We start from the raw sequence: 26485 nt of genomic DNA on the forward strand, positions 1-26485 counted from the left end.
GGACTGGCTTGTGTTTACAGCAGCCTGAATCCATCATGTTCATCATGAGCGGCTGTGAAAGTAAACGTTGCAGACAGGATCTCAGATTCACGTCACCTTGAGTGGAATGATGAACATGTGAAAATGTTTCTGCATGACAGAGTCCGACCGACTTGGACAGAAATGTCATTTCATGTCCTGTCAGCATTTTCTACCGCTTAATGAATCACGTCCTCAAGATCAAATAGGAGGAAAAACTCAACTCGCTGTGCTTTTTAGTTTAGATTGTGTATAAATACATTTAGGATGAATGTTTGGGTCATTATGCTCACATCGTGAATGAAACTGTTGGTTCTGCTGTACTATTCTGTTTTTAGCTTGACCTCGTGAAGGTCGTCTCCTTGCCAGTCATAGTGCTGATTTGTGATTGAAAGGTGTGAAGTGTCAAATCAGTGTGCACAAACGCATGACTGTTGATCTGACCCTCCTTCCAAAATCTCAGAGTGAGTGAGTGAGTGAGTGTGTGTGTGTGTGTGTGTGTGTGAAAATAATGTGATCAGAGCAGTCCATCACTGCTGTCTGTTTGTTTGTGTATCTTAACCAGCTGGTCAGTGCATCTGTCGCTGGACTCTGATAGTTATGTTGGTTTCTGGTTAAATATTTATTATCTATTCTCTCTTCAAAAAATAGATCAATTCCTTTTTTTGAACACATATTTACCGACAAGGGTCAGTTTGTAAAAGGCTCAGTGTTAAAGAGATCAGTGAACACACACACACACACACACACACACACACACACACACACACACACACACACACACACACACACACACACACACACACACACACACAAACACACACACACACACACACACACACACATACACACACACACACACACACACACACACACACACACACACACACACACACACACACACACACACACACACACACACACACACACACACAGGAAGCTGTGGTCATTTGACCAACGACACAGAACACAACAGGGTTTCATTATGACCTTCAAAATAAAAGACCCCAGCAAACACAACAATAAAAGATGTCATAAACAAAACCAGTTTATTAACAGACTTTTTGACAAGAAAAACTTTCGCTATCAGTTTATTTTCTGTTCTCCACATCCACTTAGTGGACTGATTTTCTCTCTTAAAAAACTTTTATGGTTTATGAATATGTTCTTATGTCAATTTCAGATCTATAGGTTTATTTATTGTTTCTTTCAAAAATATTTAGCTTTCATGATTATTGTTTAATTGCATGATTCTGCATTTAAAATTACAGTTTTTGTATCACTAACAAGCGCTTACCCATACTTCTGATGCTTTAAAAACACTTAACACAGACACACACCTGCAAAACACAATTGGCCATGGACAGGCCTTGGACATGCATTCAATATGCACCAGGTTTTTAATTATGGCAATTCGTTGCATTACAAAAACTACGTAGACTTTGTTTCAGTTTTACAGGTATGCAAAACAGTTCTATAGCCACCCTATGTATGTAAATGCTAATGATTTGTCTAGATTTCCAGTCTATCCTTTTCACACAGTTTTTATGTTTATAGTTGGGAATTGTATGTCCACATCCAATCTTCACATTCTGAATCTTTACTGTATTCAAGTTTAACTTACAGTGAATGAAACATACAAGAGCAAACAGCCTGAGCGAACAAACAAATAACAAAAACAAAAAGTTCAGACAAAAGGGAAAAATAAAGAAAATAAAGATCTTCGGGGTTAGTTCACATGTTTTTGTCAACATTGCACCTGATGTCATCCAAGGCACACACCTTCAGCTCCTGCCTTTGAAATCCAGTCTGGAATCAGCATGGATGACCCTATTTACACTTCATCTGTGTGTCATTTGTTTGTATAATTGCTTTTTATTTATTAGCTCATTTTAAACTGATATTATTGCAGAAGTAGAGATTTTATACTGCAGCTGAGGTTATGAATTTGGTTGTTTTTCTTGTAAGTTGTGTTAACATTTAGACAAAAACAATCCATCATTTTGGCGGTGAGTATAGTATCGCCACTAAGTTTCACTCATATCAAATAAATATTGTGCACACCAAGGATCTTCAGACCTTGATACTGTTCCAATTAAACGTTATTTATAATATTTAATTTAACTTTCTTTTCAGGACACAGAAATAAATGCACTTAGGGAGCAAAACTACATCAGTCTATCTGGAAACATTAATAGTTTTCAAATAGGACCTGATACATGTTCTCACACTTTTGCACAAACACATTTAATATAAATACTTGTAGCATACGGATAGATTCGATACCTTGAGCTTTATTTTGAAGGACCACACCGGAAGTTTTTTTTAATTCATTCTCGGCCATTTATAGAAGTCCGAGGTGGGCTCAGTGTTAAGCAGCAGCAGCCGCAGCTCATATTGCGTCGATAGGAGATGGAGGCAGACCTGACCCCCCTCTGAGCTCCGAACACCAGGACACAGACCACCAGATGAGCCCGGGGATGACATCCCGACCATGACTGATTGCTGATTCTGAGCATCTTTCTTCACGGAATAGAACCGGGATCGTCTCAGCGACCCAATGAATCCAGCGCTGTTCAGTTGAGGTGAGTCCTGCCTTTTTGTGCGTGTGTGTGAGTGTGTTTTCCTTTCATTCAGCGCGCCCGGATCCTGGTCAGGTTTTTTAATTTATTTATTTATTATCTGGGTTTATTCTTCCCACTGATGTCGTGAAGAGAAGAAAACCAAAACAACCCTCCAGCTGGTCCAGGTGTTAGACCCGGACCTGGACCATCCATCCCAGCAGCCAGACCCGGAGAGTCTGGCTGCTGATGGATGAGAGCAAGTGCAGAGGTTTGATGAACGCATCAGCACGACCAGCCCGGTTCTGGAGAGGAGGGGTCGCGGCGAAGGAGAAGGAGGGCGGGGGTTGTCCTCCGATAATCCGGTTGCTAGACCTGGGATCAGTCAGGACCGATCCGAGCTCTGATGGGTCCATTCACTGACAGCTTTGTGTCAGCCATTCAGCAGGAGGCTGCTGCAGACTCCCATTCATGAAGTCCTCCATGCTGGCTCAGCGGGCCTGCAGCAGGCCTGCAACAGGCCCACTATTGACTTCCTCTCATGTGCCTGTTGATGGGCTTCAAGCCTAATAAGTCTGATCTGAACCTGAATCAGACTTGGAGGCTTTTAACTTAAACACTCTAATAATGGAGCCATGCCTGTCTGTCTGCAACAAAGATGATCTCCAATACATTCATTTCTTCTGATTATCATGCAACATTTCTGCAAACTTGCATGAATAATTCATTAAAACTGAAGCTTCAGACTTAATCCTGATGATTTCAGCAGGTCAGCATTGAGTTTAGAGGACAAAAAGGCATAAAATGCATGTCTCTCTAAATAGATGTAATTGCTGAGAATAACAATGGTTCTAGTCAAACCTATAAACGTTAGAATGAAGGTTTCCTGTTTACAGCTGCAGGGTGTCGCAGTGGTTCTCTGTCGCTTGCAGGATGAGCTTTAAGTCTCAACAGGGACCTCACTCCTTCTGGTTTCCTCCCACAGTGCAACAATACCCCCCTAATATCTCTTTAAGTTTAGATTTCAAATCTATACCGAGCTAAAATTTTACAGTAAATTCAGAAAATTTAAGAGGCTCAAAAAGTTAAGATTTATGTAGGTATTCATAAAATTGGTTGATATTTTTTGTAAACTGGACTCATTTGTGTCAAGTGATGGAGATGAGCTGCACCCAGAAAAATCAGTTCCTGATGGGAGTTGATCAGTAGGCAGCGTAATTGGTTAATCAGGCCAATCTATAACTCAAAAATCAGATGCTGTCTTGGTCAGTGAATGTACCATTGTTTAGCTCAATAAAACGAGTTAAGAACTGGAATGAAGAATGACTTTAAATGTGTAATTTACTTAGAATAAACCTTTTATTGTTTGTTTCACCTATTAAGACCAAGCAAACAGGTGCTTTTAGATATTCTGAGAAAATTATAATTGTTTAGGGTGTTTTTATTTCTAGAGTTCACCTTTTTATATGCATTTGATGCATACACTTCCTGTTTTTTCCCCAAAATATGTTATTCACATATAAGAACAAAACTTTAATTGACTTTGGCCCTATTTTCAAACCAGCCAGTATGTAAATGGGCTGTGACTGGTGGTGACTTGTTAGAGACGCACGAAGCACAAGAAAACATGGAACTTGTAGTTACTAGATCATGGAAGGAACATGTTGTCATTGCAAAACACCTGAAACATCTGCACGCTTTATGCAAACTTTTCATCACAATTTAGTCAATAAGAGTTTGTTTATTTACCATTTGGCTGATGTTATGGAAACCAAATGAGGTTGCATCCCAGTAGATTTGTCTCAAAATTCATTTCAATTCAAAAATACTTTATTAATCCCAGAAGGAAATTAGAGTTTCAGTACACACAATTCTGAGATCAGACATACATACATACATAGACACATGACAAGAATTGGTGACTGTGGTCATTTGTAACCCGAGTCGCGCTACTTTAATAGAGATCAGAGGGTTTATATGAGGATTGGGTCGGGTGGAAGAAAAAAAAAGACATTTCAGAGTTACCCTCCACAGGGAGGGCAGCTTTGCTATGCAAAAAACACCTCAGACAGAAATGCAACAGACTTCAGACATTACACAACGTAAGTGTCCACTAGGTGGGGAGGTAGGGTAGAGGACTCTCCAAACATCAGTGCATGCAGCCACGATAAGCAGAGCCCGCCTCCTCCGTCTGGAGGGGGAGGGTCATTGGATTTAGAGAGCACCATGACTCCTGGAACGATTCAGCGACCTTCACCAGTTGCAGTCCCGCCCAGGCTGGGATAGGGAGACAGAGTTGCCATGGCGACGGCAGCATTCCACATTTCTTCTGAGGGGGAGTTATCGCTTCACCCCGGCTTTCCACAGGAGTCGTCAGCAGCACGTTACTGCAGCAGCACGTCATAGCTGCTGATAGGAACCGCTGTGGTCAGCAGAACCTTTTCCACCGGAGCCGTCAGCAGCGCGAGTCGGCCGCGTCTCAGGAGCAGCATGTCACGGCCTTTACGCGCCGGTTCTATTTTCTACGCGCAACGCCTCTGAAACAGGTCAAGTTCGACATTTTTGGGGAAGGAAAGACAGTAAATCAGACGCGGAAATGGAGAGAAGCTCCCAAGATTTTCAGAATAAAGAACGTACTGCCTTCCGGTTGCTTTACTTTAAAAAAGGTTACTAACTGTGCGTCCCTGTGAGAAGTTATCACCTAGCTAGCGGTCTCCTTTGTTTTTCAGGTCCGTATTGGCGATTATAAAACGGACAGAACATAAAACACAAACATTTTGGAGCCATGTTGTAGTTTTCTCCTGCTTGTTGTTGTGTTTACTGACGAAGTCACTCGTGTGACTTCGTGCTCGGTCGGTGACAGCTGCTCCCCTGCTGCTTCGCTTCTCGTGGGAAGGGCCAAGCAGCAGTTTACGCGAGCAAGACGTGCTGCTGCAGTAACGTGCTGCTGACGGCTCCTGTGGAAACCCGGGGTTAGCCTCACAGGCTCAAGGGCACCAGATTCAGATAAGAACTTGTTTTGGGGCCAGACAGAGATAATTTCCTCTCTGTCTTAAAGTTCCGTTGGTCCTCAACCACTCTAAATCCAATAATGGCGTAGTTAATCAATCCCAATCCGTGCTGATCCGTCAACTCTATCCTTGATCGAATCCACCTTCTGTGCCAGAATCTGAATCTCAGCCAAAGTTCCAAGCTCACGACTCATCTCGACAATTATATGAGCATTCACAGCACGGTGTAATCCATCCCTGAGCTCCTGTTTAGGAATCAGCTGGAACTTTAACTGATGGTGCTGAGGTGTAAAGGAAGAGTAGTTGTGAATGTTTCATTTTAGCTATTTTTTCTCAGTTAAAACCTTTAAATGTATTTTTTTTTATCTTTGATGCATTTATGGTTGCAGCTTCAGCCAGTGAAGCTGAAAATCGGCCGATTCCAGACATCTGTCTTTCACTCAGTGCATTTCTGCATTCTAGTTTTTAAATCAAAATTTTCATGCTTTGCTGCTTGTTGTTGTTTCAACAATCTGCAATTATCTTTATTTACAAGCTTCACACTAAGGTAGAGGCTATGAGGTGCTGGTATGAGAGGTTTTTATGGCTGCGATGCAAAGGAGTAGGGAGTCCAGGGTTGTTTCCAGACAATTCAATACCAGTGTACATTGTGTAAGTTTAGGCAGAATTTAACTCTGCATGCACAAAATATACTAAATAAAGACAATAAAAATGTCAAAAATGTAATTAATTGATCTAATTTGATGCATCTACTTAAGATTTCATGGTTTGATCTTGTACATATAGTGAATATTTTGGCTGGAATCCAAACGTGACATTGTGAGAATTTTCATGACTCAAATCAAACAGAATCAGGGTTTGAGGTTCACCAGAATTGTCTGTGCATTGTTTTGTTGCACACACCTGATGTTTTAGTGACAAATGCAGAGCTGGCTACCAGAAATATAAAAGTGTTCTGTGTTAGAAATAAAAATACAACACATATTAGCTACAATAATCAGACTGTTTTCTACATCATCTAAAGCGAAAACCCATCCATTCCTGCAACCGACACTCACACAGGTTGTTGAATATATTTGTGCACGTCTCCGTGAGAGGCTCGTGGTCATCTGTGGAATTAGTTAGACCAAGTGGGTGAGAGACAGGAAATAGAAGTCAGTGGTGCAATGTGCATCTCCCACGCACTCTGTCCTTTATCGCTGGCCGCCATATGGATGCCTGAGCTCACTCGGCTCAACGTTTACATTGTGAACACTCGCCAGGGGAAGCGTGAGAAGGAGAAACGGAAAGAACAGCCTATCTTTAGAGGACACGCTAATGAATGTGTTTAATATCTGTGTGATGAGGCTCTGCTGCCTGAATCCTCCTGCAGGTGAATCCACCAGGTGATTGGATAATGAGAAAGTCTCAGTCATGTCTGGAATTCTTATCTGTTGGCTTCCTTATTTTGTGCAAACATGCTAATCTCTGATCCGACCTGCTCCGAGTCTGCGTCTTATCAGTGTCTGAATCAGGAGTGTGTTGTCTTCATAATGTCAGCCTTTGTGCCAACACTCCTCTCCTCTCCTCTCCTCTCCTCTCCTCTCCTCTCCTCTCCTCTCCTCTCCTCATGTTGGAGCTGATAGAGGAAGCATTCAGGCTCATTAAAGACGTTATCAGAGCTCAGGTCAAAGGTCACTGACTGGCTCCTCTGAAGTCAACAGATCTGAAAGTAGATGTGAAGGTGGGAGTCTATCACTACTGACCCCTCTTCTGCTCTTTCTCTTACTCCCTCCATCTCCGACCTCTACAGTACCTCCTGGGATTTTTATCTGCTGTCACCATCTCATTTGTTTTTCATTCCTCTTTTTGTTTGAAATTCCCTCTTTTTTTACTCTTTTCCTCCATACTAGATGTCTCATTGGGGATTTTCTTACCAAATTTTTTGCAGAATAATTCTGCATGCAATCAGGAAAACTGGTAATATGGTCCAAGCAAGCTGTACTTTCTTTTGTCTAGGTTAGTCTAAAAACATCTCAAAAACTAACTGAGCCTCCTGCCAAGGAAGGAAAAAGGGCAGATAGCTATCTCCGGGTTTGGAGTTACCAACTGCCACATGTGGAAGAGTCTTGGGGTAAATGGAGCAGCATCTGTAGTGATGTTTCGCCAATCTGTTTTAAAGAAGAGAGAGGCGGAGCCAATTAAAAACTGCTGTTTTAGCACTCAATCTACTCTCCAGCCCTAACTTTTGGAGTCATGACCTGATACATAAGATACAAGCGACTGAAAAGAGCCTCAAATGGAGCTCAACTATTTGAGGTGATCGCAGTAGAGTCACTGCTCCTCTGTAGAGGAAAAAGCCAACTGAGGTGGTTTGTTCATCTGTTAAGGATGCCTTGTGGACACTTTCATATGGAAGAATTTCTGAGATCTTTGTGCAGATCCAGATTAGAACCCATAGCAGGTCTGGGAAAGACTCTGAATCCCTCTGGATAAGCTGGACGAGCTGGGAGAAGGAATGTCTGGGGATCTCTTTTTAAGGTAATGCCCCCAACCCAGTTTTGGAAAAGCAACACAAGACGATCAGAACTTTGAACCGTTTTTGATATTTGTCATATCTAAAAATAGGAGGACCAGGAAATACTTTAGCAGTCTTTAAATAATTAGCAACTAGAGGTGGACCGATATCGTTTTTTCTTTTACCGATGCTGATAAGTAAAAGTGATTGTCCGCCATTAGCTGATTTGTGCTGCCGATATTTTGGGCCGATTTCTAGACGTTTTCCACCATATTTTCATGCTAAAATACCATTAATAACATCAGTTGGTGCACCACATTTCAGAAGTAGAATTTTTGAAAACTGAATTTCACCAGCTGTTAAATTTAACTTTTGTTCTCTGCCGTGTTAAAGTCCGACATCTAACCAAAGTTCATTTTAAAAAATCAGTAAATCATAAGTAGTAAATATTCAAAACTGCTATATAAAATACATTTTAATTGGTAATAATCTTTAGAGCAGCTCTGCAGCAGCACTGGGCTGCCCGGGGATGTGTCTGACTTTAAATTGTCTTTACTAAATATCGGCCGATGCAGATGTATTAAAAATGGGATATATCAGCCAACCGATGTATTGATCTACCCCTATTAGCAACACAGACCCTCTTCCCAGTCGTTGAAGCAAACAGGTGGGATCAGGGCTCCAGTGATCATTTGTAATTTCCAGGTATTTACATCTGCATCTGTTACATCACTGAGAATATTGCATTATATGAAACAGAACATTGAACTATACATTAAATTGAATATAATTTCATATTTAGCAGCACATTTTTGACCTGCTCTACTTCATGGACAGTGATGTCACCAAAACTTCAAATATGTCTTTGTTAATTTTTCAGGCATGTTCTGCATCTGTTGTTCAGTTCTTGTTTGTTTTGGGAGGTTTCTTCCTTTGGTTTCCGCTTTAGCGGGTAAAAACCCTTCTCCTGTTGATCTACTTGGCTGTTTTGGTGTTGCACTTTAGGGGTGGCAACAGAAATAGCGAAAAAAGAAAACATCAAAATAGTTTTTTTCATGTGTGAACACCTGAGAATCTCTCGTCCTGCACCTAAACCTAAACTGATCTTGTTCTTCTAGTTTCAGAACTGTGTGTACATTGCAGTACAGTACTGAGTGTGCTCCTGACTATGTGCTGTGCTGTGGAGCAGGCTAATCTTAGAAAACACGACTGGGCTCAAACTCCCTGGGGTGGGAGCACAACATCACCAATCATCCTCATCAGCCAATCGCAGAGGGTGTTCTGCAAGCAGAGGCTGCTCGCAGCATGTTAGATATAGACGTCGCTTCAGTTGCACGCACAGCGTTTATCTCTCACAGAGCTTTAAAAATACAAATCCATGCATGTCTCTTATGCACGGCTGCAGTGTGACAGTACCAGCATGTAGCTGCAGACTCTGCGCAGAGACTCCATGTGCCCTGTGCGGTGTGTGAAGTGAAGGGATCTTGTTAATGTGTTTTGCAGGCTGAAGCTGATCACGTCTCCCTGCATTGTAATGTCTCTTTCCTCTCCTCCCCAGTCAGTTTACTGTTACAGACAGGACTTCCAACCATCTGACAGAGATATCTGCCCTTCTCCCTTGGGGGAAGAACAAGCAGGACGAGGAATAGGAGGAGGAGGAGGGGGCACGGTAGTGGTAGATTTTTACAACAGATAGGCAACAGATACAGGAAGGAAAGGGCTACTGAGGCCTGAAGGATGGAGGTGAACACTTTCACATTCCTCATGACCTTTTTTTTTTGTCTGTTTTCTTTGTTTCTGCTTCATCAGCGCTGGAAAAAAAACCTCTGTTGATTCCCGGTGATGGGAGAATCTACGTGGTGTCTCTTCCTCCCTCTTGTCCTGTAGTACTTCCCATTTTCTTTATGTTCCCCTCGTCTCCTCCACCTCCACACTTACTGATTGTTTTAGCAGCTGGCTTGTAGAGAAAAACATGCCCCTCCCCTCCGTCTACTGACGGAAAAAGCATTCTTTATTCTTCAAAACAATAACACAAATTCTCACATGCAGGCACACTTTAAAGCAAGACTATACATTTGGACCTGCTGATAATTCAACCCCAAATGCATCTTAGAAGCTGTTGTGAGTCTGATATTTTTCCATGTGTCCTCTGAATGTGCCTGATCCCGTGCAGGGAGCCGGTGCTACCCATCAGAAACAAAAAAAACCATTGATACACACACACACACACACACACACACACACACACACACACACACACACACACCTGAGGTTGATTAAACACTGCTGTTTGGAGTAAACTGATACGCACGCGCACTCCATGCATAAAGTCTGGGGTTCAAACTCAAAATGCTAACCACCCGCATCACCATGCTGCCTCTCAGGTGCTTCTGAAGTATAAGTTCACACTTATGATGAGTTCTGGATGCCCCAGTTCTGGGGTGATATGTCTTCTTCACTGTGGGAGTCCTTTAGGGTCGTTTCGGTCATCCCAAAGCTGAATTTGTTCACCTTTAAATATCTGATAACTATCTTGTTCGAGCATAAAATAAACACACACAACCTCAGCGGTGAACCGTTAGCGTCCTATAGTCCCGCAGGGAGAGTGAAGAGGATGTTGTTGCTAAACTGTTGATCCAACTCTCTCAAAATGAGCTTTTAATGAAAAGTTGCAATAATAGCAACATTTATGGGACAATAAGGAGCTAATTTAGGCTCAGTGACTTTAGCCGCAATTTTCTTTTCCATCGCAAGTTTTTTCTTTCTCTTAATTTTTTGGGATTTGAACAAAAATATTGGAGTAAAATCATCTCAAAGCTGGACCCCTTTCTTCACCTTTTCTACTCCATCATCTGTGTTTTTCGCGTTTTTGCCCTCTTTGTCATCATTTTAACTTTACATCCCCGTCTGCCTTTTCACTAGTCTGCTGAGCCTCAGAAAACCATAATGCTGTCCACTTCCTCCAGAGTCTCTCGGTTTGAGTTTCATGCTGACTCAATGACTGTGTGTGTGTGTGTGTGTGTGTGTGTGTGTGTGTGTGTGTGTGTGTGTGTGTGTGTGTGTGCGCGCGTGCGCGAGCACGTGAGAGAGTGTTACAGCAGACGGTTCGATATCCTTGAGCGAGGCACATCCTCATCTGTGCGGAGAGGCAGAAGTTTTAGAAACGTACCTCTCTGTGTTGTTTTATTTTTCTTTTGCTGAATGGGTGGAAAGTTGTCCGAGTGCTGGTTTTAAATAGCTGAACGGGTATCGGCTGGCCTGCCAGCAACAAGGGGGTGGTGATGGTGGAGTAATTATTACAACACATGCTGATTAGCGGCTTCACATACAAGTAAACCTGGCTAGAATGAATGAATGAATGAATGAATGCATGAATGGATGGTATGGATGCTTTAATGAATGAGTTTAATAATGACTAGAAAAGGATTTTGCTGTCTAGTAATTAATCCCAAATTAAAACTAGTTTATTTCCAAACCCATGAGGGTGGGATTGTGGCTCCTTATCATAAATTGTGGTTCAGATTCAGCAGCAGCAACAACCTGCAGCTCGGCTTTATTCAAAAACTTGGACAAGATGATCAGGGTTGAATAACATTTCCATATTAGGACTTTGACCACTGAATAACTTTTAACTGTTTTTATTATCATTAATAAATAGGTGCATCACATTTAATTTCATTATAATTCTTAATTCATACCAATAATTGGTGATTTTGAATGTTTATTACAGCAATAAATCTTACATCAGAGTATTTTAGTGGTTGAAATGTAGTTATTAATAACTACTCACCGGTGCAGCACTTTGTGCATGTGTTTGTTCTTCTCTTAAAATCTGTTCCATGACAATCCATTCCTTCTTGAGATCCTCCATGATGATTTTCATGGTGTTGACTGACTCAATTTTTCATTCTACCATCCACGTGCTTCACAGGTGCAACAGGACACAGTAGCTAAAAAGTGTCTTTTATTCAATTAAACATGTCAATTATCAAATGTGGACTCTGTTTAACATTTTTATCAAACAGTAGTGAATATGTTTTCTTTTTTCTATGGAAAGAGAAATTCTGAATTAGATTGACAAGCTAACAGCTAGTCGAGCCAAGGACCAGACCAAAGTGGATCTTCTATGTCTTTAAATAAATCTAGTTGAAAAAGTTTATTGTGCCTTTTGCTAAAATTTAAATCTCTGCATCACCATCAATTTCACACAAGGCCCAGTTCACACGGCAGGATAATCATGCCGATTTTTTGACCCAGTCCTACCTTTTAGACAACCCTAACGTGCCTGATTACCATAAAGATTCTAAAGGTTGTTTCATCCAATTTTTCAACTTGTGTAATGTCTTTTCAAATAATAGTTGTTTTGTGTTGGCAGCAATCAATTTGGTCATGCTTTGACTAGCTGTTAGCTTATCAATCTGGTCAGAAACAAGTTGTTTCTCCAAACTGAGGTAGTTCAGAGGTCAAATGGCAAGTAATTCTTATTTTTCTTTTACAGACATATTTTTAAGACATGTGTGGTGGAAAAATAATTTTGAGTAGATTTTTTAAAGGGCCATAACTTTAGATTCCCAATGGTTTTTTAACCCCACCTTTTCCTCTACTTCCCATTGTTTCCAACCAGTGTTTCTCAGAAATGTCAGTATCAAATCTTATATCTTGTATTCAAGAGCCCCCCCCCCCCCCCCAAAAAAAAAAAAAGCTAAATAATGGATCTTTACAGCACTCCTGAGTACGTCCCCTCTGTGATCTGGTCTGTTATTTGATTCAGATCAATGAGACCAGAGGAAAAAGACAGAGTGGCTTTTTTGTGAAAGTTGTTTTAGCCAATCCAGGATGTCTTTGCTTCACTCGCACATCTTCCTCTTATCTGCAGCATTAATCAACGAAACATGTTCCTGATTGTTTGTTACCTTCACTGATGCTGACATGCAGATGCAGAGAGGGAGGGGCTGTGGTGGAAACGCTCATCATCGCTACTGATGCAATGTCATTATGACTTTGTGTCAGATTCCCGCTGTGGCGAAAAGTCGTGTCCGTGATGTGATGTGGTTTGGCAGAGCTAAAGCCCGAGAGTTAGTTGATTCATCTAAACAAACGGAGGATGGAAGAATGGATGACAGCAATTATAGGCTTAAAAATTGTTGAATATGAGATGGGAGGTGTTCTGGAGCCGTGAAATGTTGCTGCTAACCTGCTGTGACTGAAGACAGATAATTAAATACACAGAGATCTTTTGATTTATCACAATTTTCCTGGATCCTTTTCATTCCATCTCTTGTTGTGTTTATGATCAGAAGCTCACCTGTTTTCATATTACTTCTTCTAAATAAATAAATACAATTCCACCTAAATGAAACTGCATGTCTTTATTTTTTTACCCTCAAGCTGTAGCTTCAGTTTTTAGCTCCTGGTGCTGAAGGCTTTAAGAAAAATTTTAAAAGGTTTAAACATCATTGTGTTTCACTAGTTTAGATCAAAATAATAATAATAAAAAACACTTGATCATCTGAAACACCAACAATAAACCAAAAACAACCCCTAAAACTAAAATCCAATTCACAAATGTTGGGGTCTCTACACTGGGGTCCTGAGATGATTTCCAGAAATTTTAATACAATTGAAAAACATTTGCTAAAACTTTGTTTCTAGCGTAATTGTTACAAAAACTCAACTAAACAGTCTTAAGTGGGTATACGTGAATATTAGCTGAAGCAGTTTGAATGATTGAGCTTTTTGATCATGTTTTATTGTTAAATAAGATATTTCTGTGGTCGTTTGTCTTGACATTTTCCATTTTGTGGGTCCGAAGCTGAAGTTTGGGGACCACTTGGTGTAAAACATGGGAATCAAACCAAAAATAACACCCATCAATGAAGCTACTCACATTCAATTCTTCATGGCTGTCAAACATGATTAGAAATAACATAAAAAATACTATTTTAAAGGGAGACTGTGCAGTTTTGGCTTGCTTTTAGCACCCCCTGGTGTCCGTTTAGTAGAACCGAAAGCAAAACCTATCTTTTTACTGTGTTTTTTATTTTTGACACCTTAATCTAACTGAAGTGTCTCCCCAGTCTTCATTAGTGTCCCCTAGCCCTCATCACTAAATTAAACACACCAGCTGTGTTTGTGATCCAAAACATGCAGGAAACGTGCTAGAAGCAGACTGCAGCGCCAGTTATGTCAGCTCCATTTTTTTCTATGTCCAACAGAGCAGACTGGTACTCTGAAGTTGCAAGTATGTTTTGGCCACAGGGGGTGATAGGGGCTGGGTGGATTAACCCTGTCACGGATCATTTTAGCACAAACTGGCTCAAGAAAATGATTAAAAAATATGAAAAAGTTGCAAAGTATCTCTTTAATAAACATCAGAAGGTAAACTTAATATATTTTCTTTGCTGAGATGTAGATTCAATAGTGACAGACACAAGCTGGTGAACAGTCTGCTCCAGTCACACCATCACACTCCCAGGCTGCACCACAGCTGATGTGTTGATCCAAGGCTAACTCTCTCCTCCTCTTCCCTCTCCTCAGCCTCTCCTTGGCGGGTTGGCATGGCCCAGTGATGAACGGAGCGGTGGTGCCAGGCAGCCCGGAGCTTTCCTCCTCATGTCCGCTGCCTGACTGGAGAGAGTTCTGTGAGCTCCATGCTCGAGCTTCCGCTGCAGATTTTGCTGACAAGTTCCAGCGCTTTCTGTCAGAGAACCCATGCTACGACTCTCCCGGTGCTGATGCCAGCTTCTCGCAGCACTTTGCCAACCACTTCCTGGAGTGCTTCTCTGCAGCGCTGACACAAGCAAAGGAGAAACAAGCATCCTCTCCGGGGGAGGAAGGCTGCAACGCGGCAACAAAGTACAGCATCGTTCCCTTCCTGGGGATCCAGGGTTGCCCTCTGTCCTACGGTCACGACCTCTACCAGAGGCGCAAGGACACTGGGGCTTCGAGTGAGTCCCTGGACAGTATGGACAGCGGAGGGGGAGGGATAGATGGGGGAGGCGGTGGCAGCACCACCTCCCGAGGCCCACAAACAACCCATAAGATGTCCGTTCTGGGACAGTCCCGCAGCTCAGAGGACGTGTCCGTCAGCCACCCGAAAGCTCGCTTCAAGAAAGGCTTCTCCCTGAGGAACATGAGCCTGTGTGTTGTGGACGGGGTGAAGGAGATGTGGCACAGACGAGCCTCCCCAGAACCTGATGCCCCCTCGGGGACCAGGAAGGCAAATGGAGGAGTAGCAGGGGAGGCAGGAGGGGGAGAGCGGTGGTCCCAGAAGCTACGACTTCCCAGGGGTTCACAAGGCCACAAGGCTGAGCTCCTGGAGATCCAGAGGGAGGGGGCGCTGAGATACATGGTGGCTGACGACACAAACTGCATGGGTGCTTCTCAGTGGCAAAAGTGTCGCCTCCTGCTCAGGAAGACAAAGAGGGAGGATGGTGTGGAGAAGTTCCTGCTGGAGTTCTACGTCCCCCCTAAGGTAAAAACACACATCAGAGACAGGGAGGAGATCGATAGGTTCAGTGTCTGTGTCAGAAAGCACTTCAGGTGATGCTGGAGGTTTAGCAGCCTTAATATGTGAAGAATAATGGAGGGAGGTGAGGAGGTGAGATGACTCAAAAAAATAGATTGAGACCCTTATTCCTCTTTCTGACATGCTCCCAATTTCTGGTGTCCCTGTTGGTTTTAGTGCTGTTTCTGTAAGATCTGATCAGCTTTTGGGGTCATTTCAGCTAAAAGTTAGTTTTTGGGAGAACTGTACTCACCTGCATACAATAACCACTACACAGATCAAAATGTCAATTACCCACACACATGCATTTGCATACTTTCTACATTTATACGTTTAATTTGGTCCATTTTCCGAGGTTGTTAAACTGCAACATTAATTATTAGTTTAACTTCCTCCCAAGATTAAAATGCAATCCAGGCCTGCTGACGCTGCTGAGTTCAGGTTAAAACACACACACTCGCGTGTGCACATTTCGTGTTTATGTGCACCGGATTTCCAGATCGTTGCCTGTGACCTTAAGCAGGCCACGAGGCTGTGCAGCTGAGTGTAAGTAAATCAGCTGCTTTGATCGCGCCTGGCGGGAATGTGGATGAGGCAGCAAAGAATGGAAATAGGCTGAGGACAGGTGGGAGGCCAGTGTGGGGGAGAGAGGGGTTGAAGGAGCTAGTAGAGGAATCTAAAGACTGAGAGGAAGCCGTCGTATTGATTTCTATAAGGCAAGAGGATCTCCAAGTTTCTGTTTCGTGTATTTATTGATTGCTTCCTCGTCTCTGGCAAACTGGCTGCTGTGGCAAACAGAAAATAGGAATCAAAATGGGAGTTGTTTAACACTGCAAAGTCAGATCAAAGCACAGGAGGAACTTAGTGAATAACAGAGGTTTCACGTGTTGATGTTCCGATGAGTGGAAGCTTCAGAGGTTAATTAAACACGTGTATCTCTACCAGCCTGCTCACTCCATAAAATCTCACTCCCGCCTGCTCCTGGCTCAGGACACGTCACTTCTGGGGTCATCCATCCGAAGGCAGGCTGCAGCACTGTGCTAAGCACCTGCATTATGACACAACAGCAGGCCCAGATGAATCGTTCACACTCAGAATAACACGGAGCAACAGACTAACAGACGTGTCACCTTAGAGTTTTCACCTGATGTTGCACCACAGATAAAACACATCAGATATACGAGATAGATGCACATTTTCTTGCTTGTACTCGATAAATTCCAATCAAGTGGTCATGCAAGAAGAAGAACTTAGAAAGCCAGTGTCCCTGTTTGAAGTTAATAACATCTTGGGTAATAAATATAATGTTAAAAGTAGATGTATACAGAAACCTATTAGCTGAGAGGTCTGATCAGTTCAGCTGGACACGGTTACCATGGAAACCTGATCTGACTGCATGCAGGTTTTATGAATCTGATCACCTGTGTGGGTCTGAGACTAGACAATGTTTCACAATGCATGTTTAACTTAGTAAAAGATGTGAAGAAAGAATAAAATGAAATTATATCTTATCAGAAGATCACACGTTCACTGAGGAATCTCCAGTGATGTGAGCACACATCAGGAGTTTTGAGGGCAAAATATTCAGCAAGCATTTTTATCTTCTGTGGTATTCTGTACTGATCAAACATTGCCTAGCAACCTTAAATACCATGTTTAACGAAAACATTGATTTTTTTCTATTTACTATTTTTGAATTTCCATCCATCCGTTTTCATCCGCTTATTCGGAGTCGGGTCGCGGGGGCAGTAGCGTCGAGAGGTCCAGACTTCCCTCTCCCCAGCCACTTGGGCCAGCTCCTCCGGGAGAATCCCAAGGTGTACCCTGGCCAGGTGAGAGACATAGTCCCTCCAACGTGTCCTGGGTCTACCTTTAGGTCTCCTCCCGGTTGGACGTGCCCAGGAAACCTCACCAGGGAGGCGTCCAGGAGGCATCCTGACCAGATGCCCGAGCCACCTCAACTGGCTCCTCTCGATGTTGAGGAGCAGCGGGTCTACTCCGAGCCCCTCCCGAATGACCGAGCTTCTCACCCTATCTCTAAGGCAGAGCCCAGCCACTCTTCGGAGAAAACTCATTTTGGCCGCTTGTATCCGCGATCTCGTTCTTTCGGTCACTACCCAAAGCTCATGACCATAGGTGAGGGTAGGAACGTAGATCGACCGGTGAATCGAGAGCTTCGCATTCTGACTCAGCTCTCTCTTCACCACAACAGACCAGTACAACGCCCGCATCACTGCAGACGCAGCACCAATCCGCCTATCGATCTCTCGCTCCAGTTTTCCCTCACTCGTGATCAAGACCCCGAGATACTTAAACTCCTCCACTTGGGGCAGGACCTCATCCCTGACCCGGAGAAGGCATTCTACCCTTTTCCGAATCAAGACCATGGTCTCAGATTTATTTATTATTAATATATATATTTTTGAATTTGGTTGGCTAAATCTTGAATTCTTGCAAAAAATGACAGGGATTTGGTTGTAAGATGATCCCAAGTTTTTCAGATTTTATCATTGTTTTAGATCGTAGTAAAAAAACTAATTGGTGGAAAATGCGCTAAGATCAGATTTGGCAGGGTGCTTCAAATACAATCAAGGAACATTTCTGCAAACCAGGCATGAACGTAAATCTCCTAATTTTTACCCACTTGTGGAACGTCGAGGCTAAAAGTGCAGATATGAAACTGGGTGAAATTACTAGTCACAACTATCTGATTTGAGAAATGTTTCGGAGGAAAAGAATGAGAAAAAAATAGCTGAAAAGGCTCCTGGTTTACATTTAACTTCTTTATACAGATGGTGGAAGTAAATGGTAATAATTATGAGATAAACACCATTTAAACATCACATTTCTGTAAAAAATCACCAAGTAAATACTTCACATACCTCTAAGATGAACTGATAAAAGTCTCAGAGGTGAACAGCCGACCACAAGAAGGAAACAATATATGCTATAAATAAAAAGTACACTTTTATTTCTGTTTGCAGTTACCACAAGAGCACTAAATACAGATCTCTCCCAGAGATACTGGACTAACATTATGGAGGAACAGGAAGTGGTCAAATTGTTTAATACAGGAAGTGGTTTCTGACATCTGATCCAGAAAAAGGAGCGGTGGGCGTGGATGGAGCCAGCTGCTCAGGCAGATCAGCGTTACTCCAGACAGATCAGCTGATAAACCTCTAGCTGACACACGCACACACACACACACATGCACGCTGCACGCACTGTTTAAGCCCCTTATTTACCCTTCCTGTTTCGTGTTTGATTGTCTCCGTGAATAATTTCAGGAACGATGTGGGCAAAAAGAAACTGTGTGAAACTGAGCTGAGGAATTATTGCTGCAGACCTTTTTTTAAAAGTATTTTTCTATTCTTAAACATTCTTTATCTCACTGTTAATTTAGAGCGTGCGGCTTCAAAGACTCCACCAATAATCCTCTCACTTTAATCTTAACTATACGGTTGGAAGGAGGAAGGTTAAGGGTTTGGAAAAGTTCTGTGCGTTTCCGTGTTTAAACGTTTACCACTAATTTAAAGGTCGGCATGGAACAAAAATACACACGTTCTGCTTTTAGATGTTTTTACAGAATAAAGCACAGGATGTCATTAAACTTCTTATTCTGATTTTGGTGATTATAGCTTGGAACGAAGCCACCCACAGAGCGACACATTGACAAAGTTATTAAACTCTTTGTGTTTTTAATTTTGTGAGATCAGAGAGCGCCAGCTCGACATAATTGTGTTTATATTCTAATGTAAGCTGCACAGCAGTCTAATTCTGTCCTAAACATGATTTTAATTCATGTAAACTCAAACAAATACTTTCGTCTGTTTTTAGAGAATAATAATAAAAAGGAGTATTTGAAAAAATGTAAACAATTACAAGAGATTGAATTAATCTCTGGCTGCATGTTGGTACCTTAACTAGTTCTATCTGGGTCATTCCACCTTAAACAGGAGTTCCAGTCTCAGATTTTGTTCAACAGCCATTACTGAAGAAAGGTCAGATTATTTATATTTTAATCCAAATTATTAAACTGACTCATTGAAACATTTATAAATTATGGCTCCACATTATAATATAATAAACATATAATATAACATTTGGGTTGCTGCGTTCCCTAAGCTGGTATCCCACTGGGCCGTGACGGTCGGTGATGAATTATATTCACCAGAAAGTTTCCAAAATGTCTGAAAATGTTTGTGAGGAATCCTGATTTTACCCTTTTGGTTTTCCAGAAAAGGAACGACATCAGAAAAAATCACACATTTAAACAAACAAATGAAATAAATGCTTAATAAGGATGAATAATGATTAAAATAAGGAAATAAACCATATGTTTCTATCACACCCACAAAAACACCAACTGTGAATTGTTTTAATTTATTTTAATGCTTCTGCATAATTCAGATTCCTCTAAATTCTTCTAAGATAATCAGTAGAGTCACCTGGACCAAATCTGCAGGATTCCAACAGAAAATTTGCCTAATTTCTTTCTTTCTTGCATAATTTTGTATCTGCAGCTATTTACCAATAGTTACAGCCAGTGAGATAGTGGCCATTCTTGGTCTCTGTGTTAAAAAGAAAAATCAGATTACTGCCCTGCATGCCCTCACAATAATAAAAAAGAGATGTGACATTGCACGTTTTTATCAATTGTGCAGCTCTTTATGAGTCTGTTTGTCCACTGGTTCCAGTCCTCAAAGCCCAAAGTGAGCATCCCTCTTACAGCCATCGTGGAGGTGAGGACCACCATGCCGCTGGAGATGCCTGACAAGGACAACACCTTTGTTCTTAAGGTTCGTTCTGCACAAATGCCTTGCACCTGCCTTCGTTGACATGCCCAAGTGGAAAAATACAAACGCTGTACTTGGGCTGGAAGAGCCTGAAAACAGGTTGTTGGGACTTCCAGCAGCTCCATGTGTGACCTCTGTCTTTGGCTGCTTCCACAGGTGGAAAATGGGGGAGAATACATCCTGGAAACCATCGACTCTCTGCAGAAAAACTCTTGGGTTGCTGATATCCAGGACTGCATAGACCCCGGGTAAACCGCCAGATAAATATTTGCTGTTTACTGAAGAGGGAAGAAGGGGAAACACACATAGTCATTAATCATCCAGTTACTGGCGTTTCTGACAGGCTGTTTGAGTGAAAACACCGGCTCCGGTTTTTTTAGGACTAGTGGACATTTGTAGGTGCAGCTCAGGACGTAAACAGGAAGATTATTTGCAACCATGTTTGTTGGATGTGTGTGCTTGCACACGTGTATATGTTCCTGTGATCGTCCTGACCTTCCTGCTTGTGTATAGAGACAGCGGCGATGACATCGAGCTGGCGTCATGTCCTCATGGTCAGGCCTCTAAGGACTGTTCTATGGTGGCGTCCTGCAGCTGTGAGCTGCTTTCTGAGGGTGAGCAAACACACACACACACACACACACACACCGGATGCCTCGCTTTGTGTTGCATAATATTTACATGCTTTGATCCTGACTAATCTTGATCTGCACAAACAATTTCAGGTGTGTATCGGGTTCCAGAGAGGTCGTGTCCTACAGCAGCAGATCATTACAGCGCCCCCTCAGTCCGCTGTAGGGAACCACCTTTCACCCAGCACCCGTCCCACATGCCTTTGGAGCGCTTTCTCCAGTCCCCGGAAGCCCAGAGCTCCAACAACTCTGCAGGTAGTGACGCAGGTTTAAGCAATAATGAGACTAAAACCATCGCAGATGGAGATAAACACGTAAAATGTTTGTGTTTGACACCATTCAGGTGGCGGTGAAAGAGCAAAAGAGTCGGATGGTGATGCCAGCCTGGCTGGTTACCCGTGGTTCCACGGTACGTTGTCTCGTGTGCGAGCAGCTCAGCTGGTGCTTGCGGGCGGAGCCAGGAGCCATGGGCTCTTTGTGATCCGTCAGAGCGAGACGAGGCCGGGCGAGTACGTTCTCACCTTCAACTTCCAGGGCAAAGCCAAGGTGAGATGATAAGAAGGGAGACAAACAGTGGGTTTGATCTTTAAGCAAGGCCTGTTCATAATCTCTTCATACCTAATTACTCGATACAAAAAAGAAGTATTACTTAAATAATAGACCATTTAGAAGAAGAAGAAGAAGAAAATATCATTTCTATAGCGCCCCTCAAGATAAAAATCACGAGGCGCTTCACAAAAACAAAAATGCAAAAATATAAAAAAGAATTTAGAAAATTATTAAAAATATATTTAAAATGAGATTGTGATTAAAAATGTTAAGAAAGAGAGAGAGTGAATAGGAAAGAGGGAAATCAGTGGATCCTGAGGAAGGTGGAATAGGTGGGGAGAGCAGAACACGGAGAGGGTGATGATGGTCACACAAAAACCAGCTTGAACAAGTGAGTTTTCAGCTGCTTTTTAAAGGAGACCACTGAGTCCACTGATCTCAGGCTCAGGTGGAGAGAGTTCCAGAGTCTGGGGGCCACAGCAGCAAATGATCTGTCACCTTTGACCTTTAGCCTGGTGCGCTGCACAACCAGTAGGCTTTGATCACTGGACCCCAGGGACCTGCTGGGGGTGTAGGGACTAAGAAGAGCACCAATGTAAGATGGTGCTTGTCCATGTAAGGCCCTATAGACCAGAACCAGGATCTTGAAATGAACCCTGAAGTTGACTGGCAGCCAGCTCCTTGGCTGATCTGAAGTAATGTCTTCAGTGTGGAGACTGCAGCTCTAAGATGTTCAGTCACTGGAAAAGTTGCATGAGCATCAGCTCTACCTGTTATCTTCTGTAACACAATCCCCGCACATCACATCCTGCCAGTCGGCAGCACTGAGGAAGTGAGAGCTGCCACCTCTTCCTCTGCTGTCAGCCTTGGCGCGCTTTCGCTCTGCTCCTCAACAAAACGCCCCTCATATAACATCCTGACCTCTGTCGGGGTTTCTGTGTCTTGCTTTTTTTTTTAATTGGCATGCTCTCTCTCTCTCTCTAGAATTTCATTCACATAAAACTTTCTATTTACCCCTCAGCTGATGTCTTCCCTTTCATTTTCTTTCCACCAGCATTTGCGCTTGTCTGTTAATGAGAATGGACAGTGCCACGTCCACCACTTGTGGTTCCACACCGTAACGGACATGCTGAGACACTTCCACACCCACCCGATCCCCCTCGAGTCTGGAGGCTCGGCTGACATCACGTTACGCTCGTATGTGCAGGTGCCGCGGAGCTCCACCACAGGTACATCACGTAGAATGACATACAGGCAGACTGCTATTTAATTCTGTACTGAACACATCCCTTTTTTCCAAAGATGTCATATTTACGCTTGATCAGGCAGATTTGCAGGAAAAAGTCAAATGAATTACAAACTGTAATGCAATAAATTAGGAAGAAGATGATGAAGGGGATGAACGCTTCTGCAATGCACCACAGGAGCAGTTGTACCAGATGGGGAGGTCAGTGGTTTGACCCCCAGATGTATTTAGTTTGCTTTTAACATGTCCTTGAGTGCTGCATTGCTTCTTTATAACTCAGATAATCAGTAGGATACATTTGAATTTGACCATCTAGAGTTAAAGAGGACATACAATTACTTGATAATAGTAATAATAGTTCTATAGTCAGTACCAAACACGTTTATGAAGTTCTTTGCACTAAATACTTCACACATAAATCGATTTTCAGCAGGTTTATTCTAGACATTGACAGTACCTTCCAGAATGAGCCATTTCAGGGCTCTGCCCCTTTAAGAAAACAAGCTAAAGTTGACTACACCCACCCATTCCTCACTCACTGCTATTGACCCTTTGCACCGACGTCACCTAATCACGTGGGTCCACCATGGTGGACGGCAAAAGCATGTAAACAGTGAGCGACACGAGTACTAAACAAAGGGAAAAGCAGAGCCTGAAATTGTTTTTGCGATCAAAACAAAAACAAAACTCCTCCAGCATTCCTTCAACTAGTTCACGCCCAGTTCAGTTCTCAGAAAAAGTAGCGCATCTAGCGGGGGCTCATAGAGAGCGGTATGCTAACTAGCTTACCAATGTTAGCTTATGTTCTCTCTGCAGCTGTTCACCGATGTAAACATGTTGCTGACTTTGCCTAAATTCACCCCTCTGGATTTATAACATTATGTTATAAACAGCGTTTCACTTTACACCAAAGCTGATTTTTAAAAAGTCCGTATCCCTACCAGCTTCTGTTGCTGGTGGTGTTACCGGGTTCAGCGGCTGCTCTCACACCGGAATGAGAAGATTTCTGAACGCCGACCCTCATATAAATAAATAACGTAATTTTAACACACGTAATCATACATCGGAGCTTTAATATTGTTAATAATTGTCTCGCTTTACACTACAGTTGTGAAATACCCATCCATCAGGATTATCAATAACTAGTATAAACACATCACATCTATCCCTGTCCCTGTCTTCGTTGTGAAATAAATGAGCGTTAATCTTACCCGGTAAAAACATGTTCGCTGCAAATCTGAGGGCTGCTAGTCCGCTTGATTGATCGCTGCAGTTCATCTCCGTCCTCATTCTCCATCAAAGTTATTAAAAAAACGAAACGAGTTGAGTTTACATCCTTGCCTGTTAGTGCAGCCAACCACGCAGCAAGCTAAAACCATTTTACTGTCAGATCAACTAAATAAAAGTGATAAAAGGCTACAAACTGGCTTGTTTTGACAGGCTGTACTGGAGTTTCAACGGGTGTAAACGGTCGTTTTGCCGTCCATCATGGCGAAGGGGGTGGTCACATGAGTTGACGACACGTGCAAAGGGTCAATAAGCTGAGAAGCTCCGATATCTGGGAGGGGGCTCAAAGTAGAACTGCTGTTCTTCCAGCAGCAGATCTGTCTTACACGAGATGTGGTCCTATTGCAATTTCCCAATTTATGATGTTTTGGAACAACTTGTTTTAGGCACATATTTCCTAAAACCAAACACACTGACAGAACACTGATTTCTTTTTCACGTTTGGAGTGTTAATAGAGGCAGTAGAGGCCCAGGTGGAAACACTAAAAGGCGCTGTAGTTCAGTTTAATACACTATGTCCCCTTTAAGTTTTCCCAACACATATTTATGTTTGTTCATTTTAATACCTAGAGGTCAACACAGTTTAACCGTGCTGCACATATTTTTTTGTTTTGCAAAACTGGTTTAAACTCAGTCAATTTATGGTGTTGATGACTGTTAAATCCTTAAAAGACACAGGAAGCAGAGCTACGACTCTGTACACCACTGCTGCTGCCCTCCTGTCTCCTGGCTGGGGATAAATACCTCCCTGTGCAACTGTGTGTGTGTGTGTGTGTGTGAGAGAGAGTAGCTGGGATACTCACTGTATGTGTGTGTGTGTGTGTGTTTGTGTGTGTGTGCATGTGCCAGCATGCAGGCTGAGACTCCAACTACACCCCAGTGTTCAAAAAGAGGCCCTCTGTTTATCCAGAATGCCAGACACACACACACACACACACACACACACACACACACACACACACACACACACACACACACACACACACACACACACACACACACACACACACACACACACACACACACACACACACACACACACACTGAGTGGGGGTCTGCTTCGGAGTGTAAATGGCTTTATTGATACACTGGTCAGGCATGTATTTGGCCCTAGTGTTGTTGGTGTTATTGGCCACCAACAGAAAGGATAATAAAGGAGGCCCACACTGCCTGTGTTTACATGCAGCTCCATGAAGGAGCCATTTACTCAGCTAAACCAACATATAATCATCAGCAGCTCAGACTCATTCATTCCACTAATGTATCCTCTACTAAATAGACGTCTTTCTTCCTCCCACAAGTTGCTGATGTGGCCCTGCCTCCAGATCTCAGTCCGTCCAGTGCAGCCTGCAGGACAGATTCAACCCCACCAGCTCTTCATCCTCCCGGAATCGCTGCTCCTGTAGGGTCCTCTGTTGATGCCCCTCTCTCCTCAAGCACTTCCTCCTCACCCACTGCCCTTCCTTCACTTTCCCGAAGCGACCCCGGTACTGGAGGAGGCGTGGGAGGTGGACTGCAGAGCCGAAGCAACAGCTCTGAGCGCCTGCTGGAGGCCTCTAGTGGCTCCTCTGACGATTACCACGATGCTGATGGGACTCGGAGGGCCCGAGCTGTGGAGAACCAGTACTCTTTCTACTAAATGACTCAGAGCGGGGTTGAGTTGTTTATCTTCTGTCTGAGGAGGATGCAGAAGGTTTAATGTGATACAGGGCGCTCTGTGCATGAGGAAAAACGGCCTAGATCACCATATCACCCATTATTTTGTCTGTTTTTTATTTTTTATTTATATTTTTTCATTGCAAAGACATTTAGTTTCCTTATATGGCAAGCAAATGACACCAAGAAATGAATCCATGGTAACAAATGAGTTTAACTTCTGTGAATTTGTTTTAAATTAAGATATCAAGGATATTTGAGAAGCAGAGGATTTTAAGACAAGTGAAGATTAATGAAGGTTGAGAACATTAAGAGGAAGTCATTCTGTGGAGTCGTGTGGCTTTGATTCACCTCCCTTGACCATTTCCTGTTCAGCCTTACCCACAGCTCCCCAGGAGCAGAGGCCATATGACCCCCCCACTGCAGGAGGACTGATTCTGAGATGACCCTGACGATCCGATCCCTCCCCTCTGAGCTCCTGAGAGCTTCTTGTTAATGTTTATAAAGCTGCTTTGAATCTGTCCCGGATATCCTCTCTGTCCCTCTGGGTTTCCTCCACAAGGTCTCTCTCGCTCTGGGGCCTTTCCACTAACACCAGTACAGTGTACACATGTGTGAGTGTAAGCGTAGAGCTATTTTCTTAGACATGTACAGCCCAAAGGTGCCTGACAATTGCTTTGGACTTGAATGGACCGTTGTTGATAGCATCTAGAACGACAATGCAG

General features: G+C 42.8%; 1 protein-coding gene across 2 annotated transcripts; it reads left to right on the forward strand.

The window, feature by feature from the left end:
* The first annotated feature begins 2403 nt into the window (after nt 1-2403).
* On the forward strand, nt 2404-25954 carry LOC107380250 (SH2B adapter protein 2). Of its 2 annotated transcripts, XR_001572296.3 has the most exons (10): nt 2404-2603; nt 14625-15561; nt 20292-20393; nt 20547-20638; nt 20904-21004; nt 21116-21277; nt 21366-21568; nt 22626-22800; nt 22951-23018; nt 25406-25571. XR_001572296.3 is itself a non-coding variant. In XM_015951405.3 (9 exons), exons 2-9 carry the CDS (start codon nt 14656-14658, stop codon nt 25741-25743), a joined length of 2079 nt encoding a protein of 692 aa, XP_015806891.1. In that variant the 5' UTR covers nt 2404-2603; nt 14625-14655; the 3' UTR covers nt 25744-25954. The 2 variants fall into 2 exon arrangements, 1 of the variants encoding a protein (XP_015806891.1); XM_015951405.3 differs by lacking the exon at nt 22951-23018 and having other exon boundaries at nt 25406-25954.
* The last annotated feature ends 531 nt before the right edge of the window (nt 25955-26485 follow it).

Source organism: Nothobranchius furzeri, chromosome 13, assembly GCF_043380555.1.
Source record: "Nothobranchius furzeri strain GRZ-AD chromosome 13, NfurGRZ-RIMD1, whole genome shotgun sequence".
NCBI lineage: Eukaryota > Metazoa > Chordata > Actinopteri > Cyprinodontiformes > Nothobranchiidae > Nothobranchius > Nothobranchius furzeri.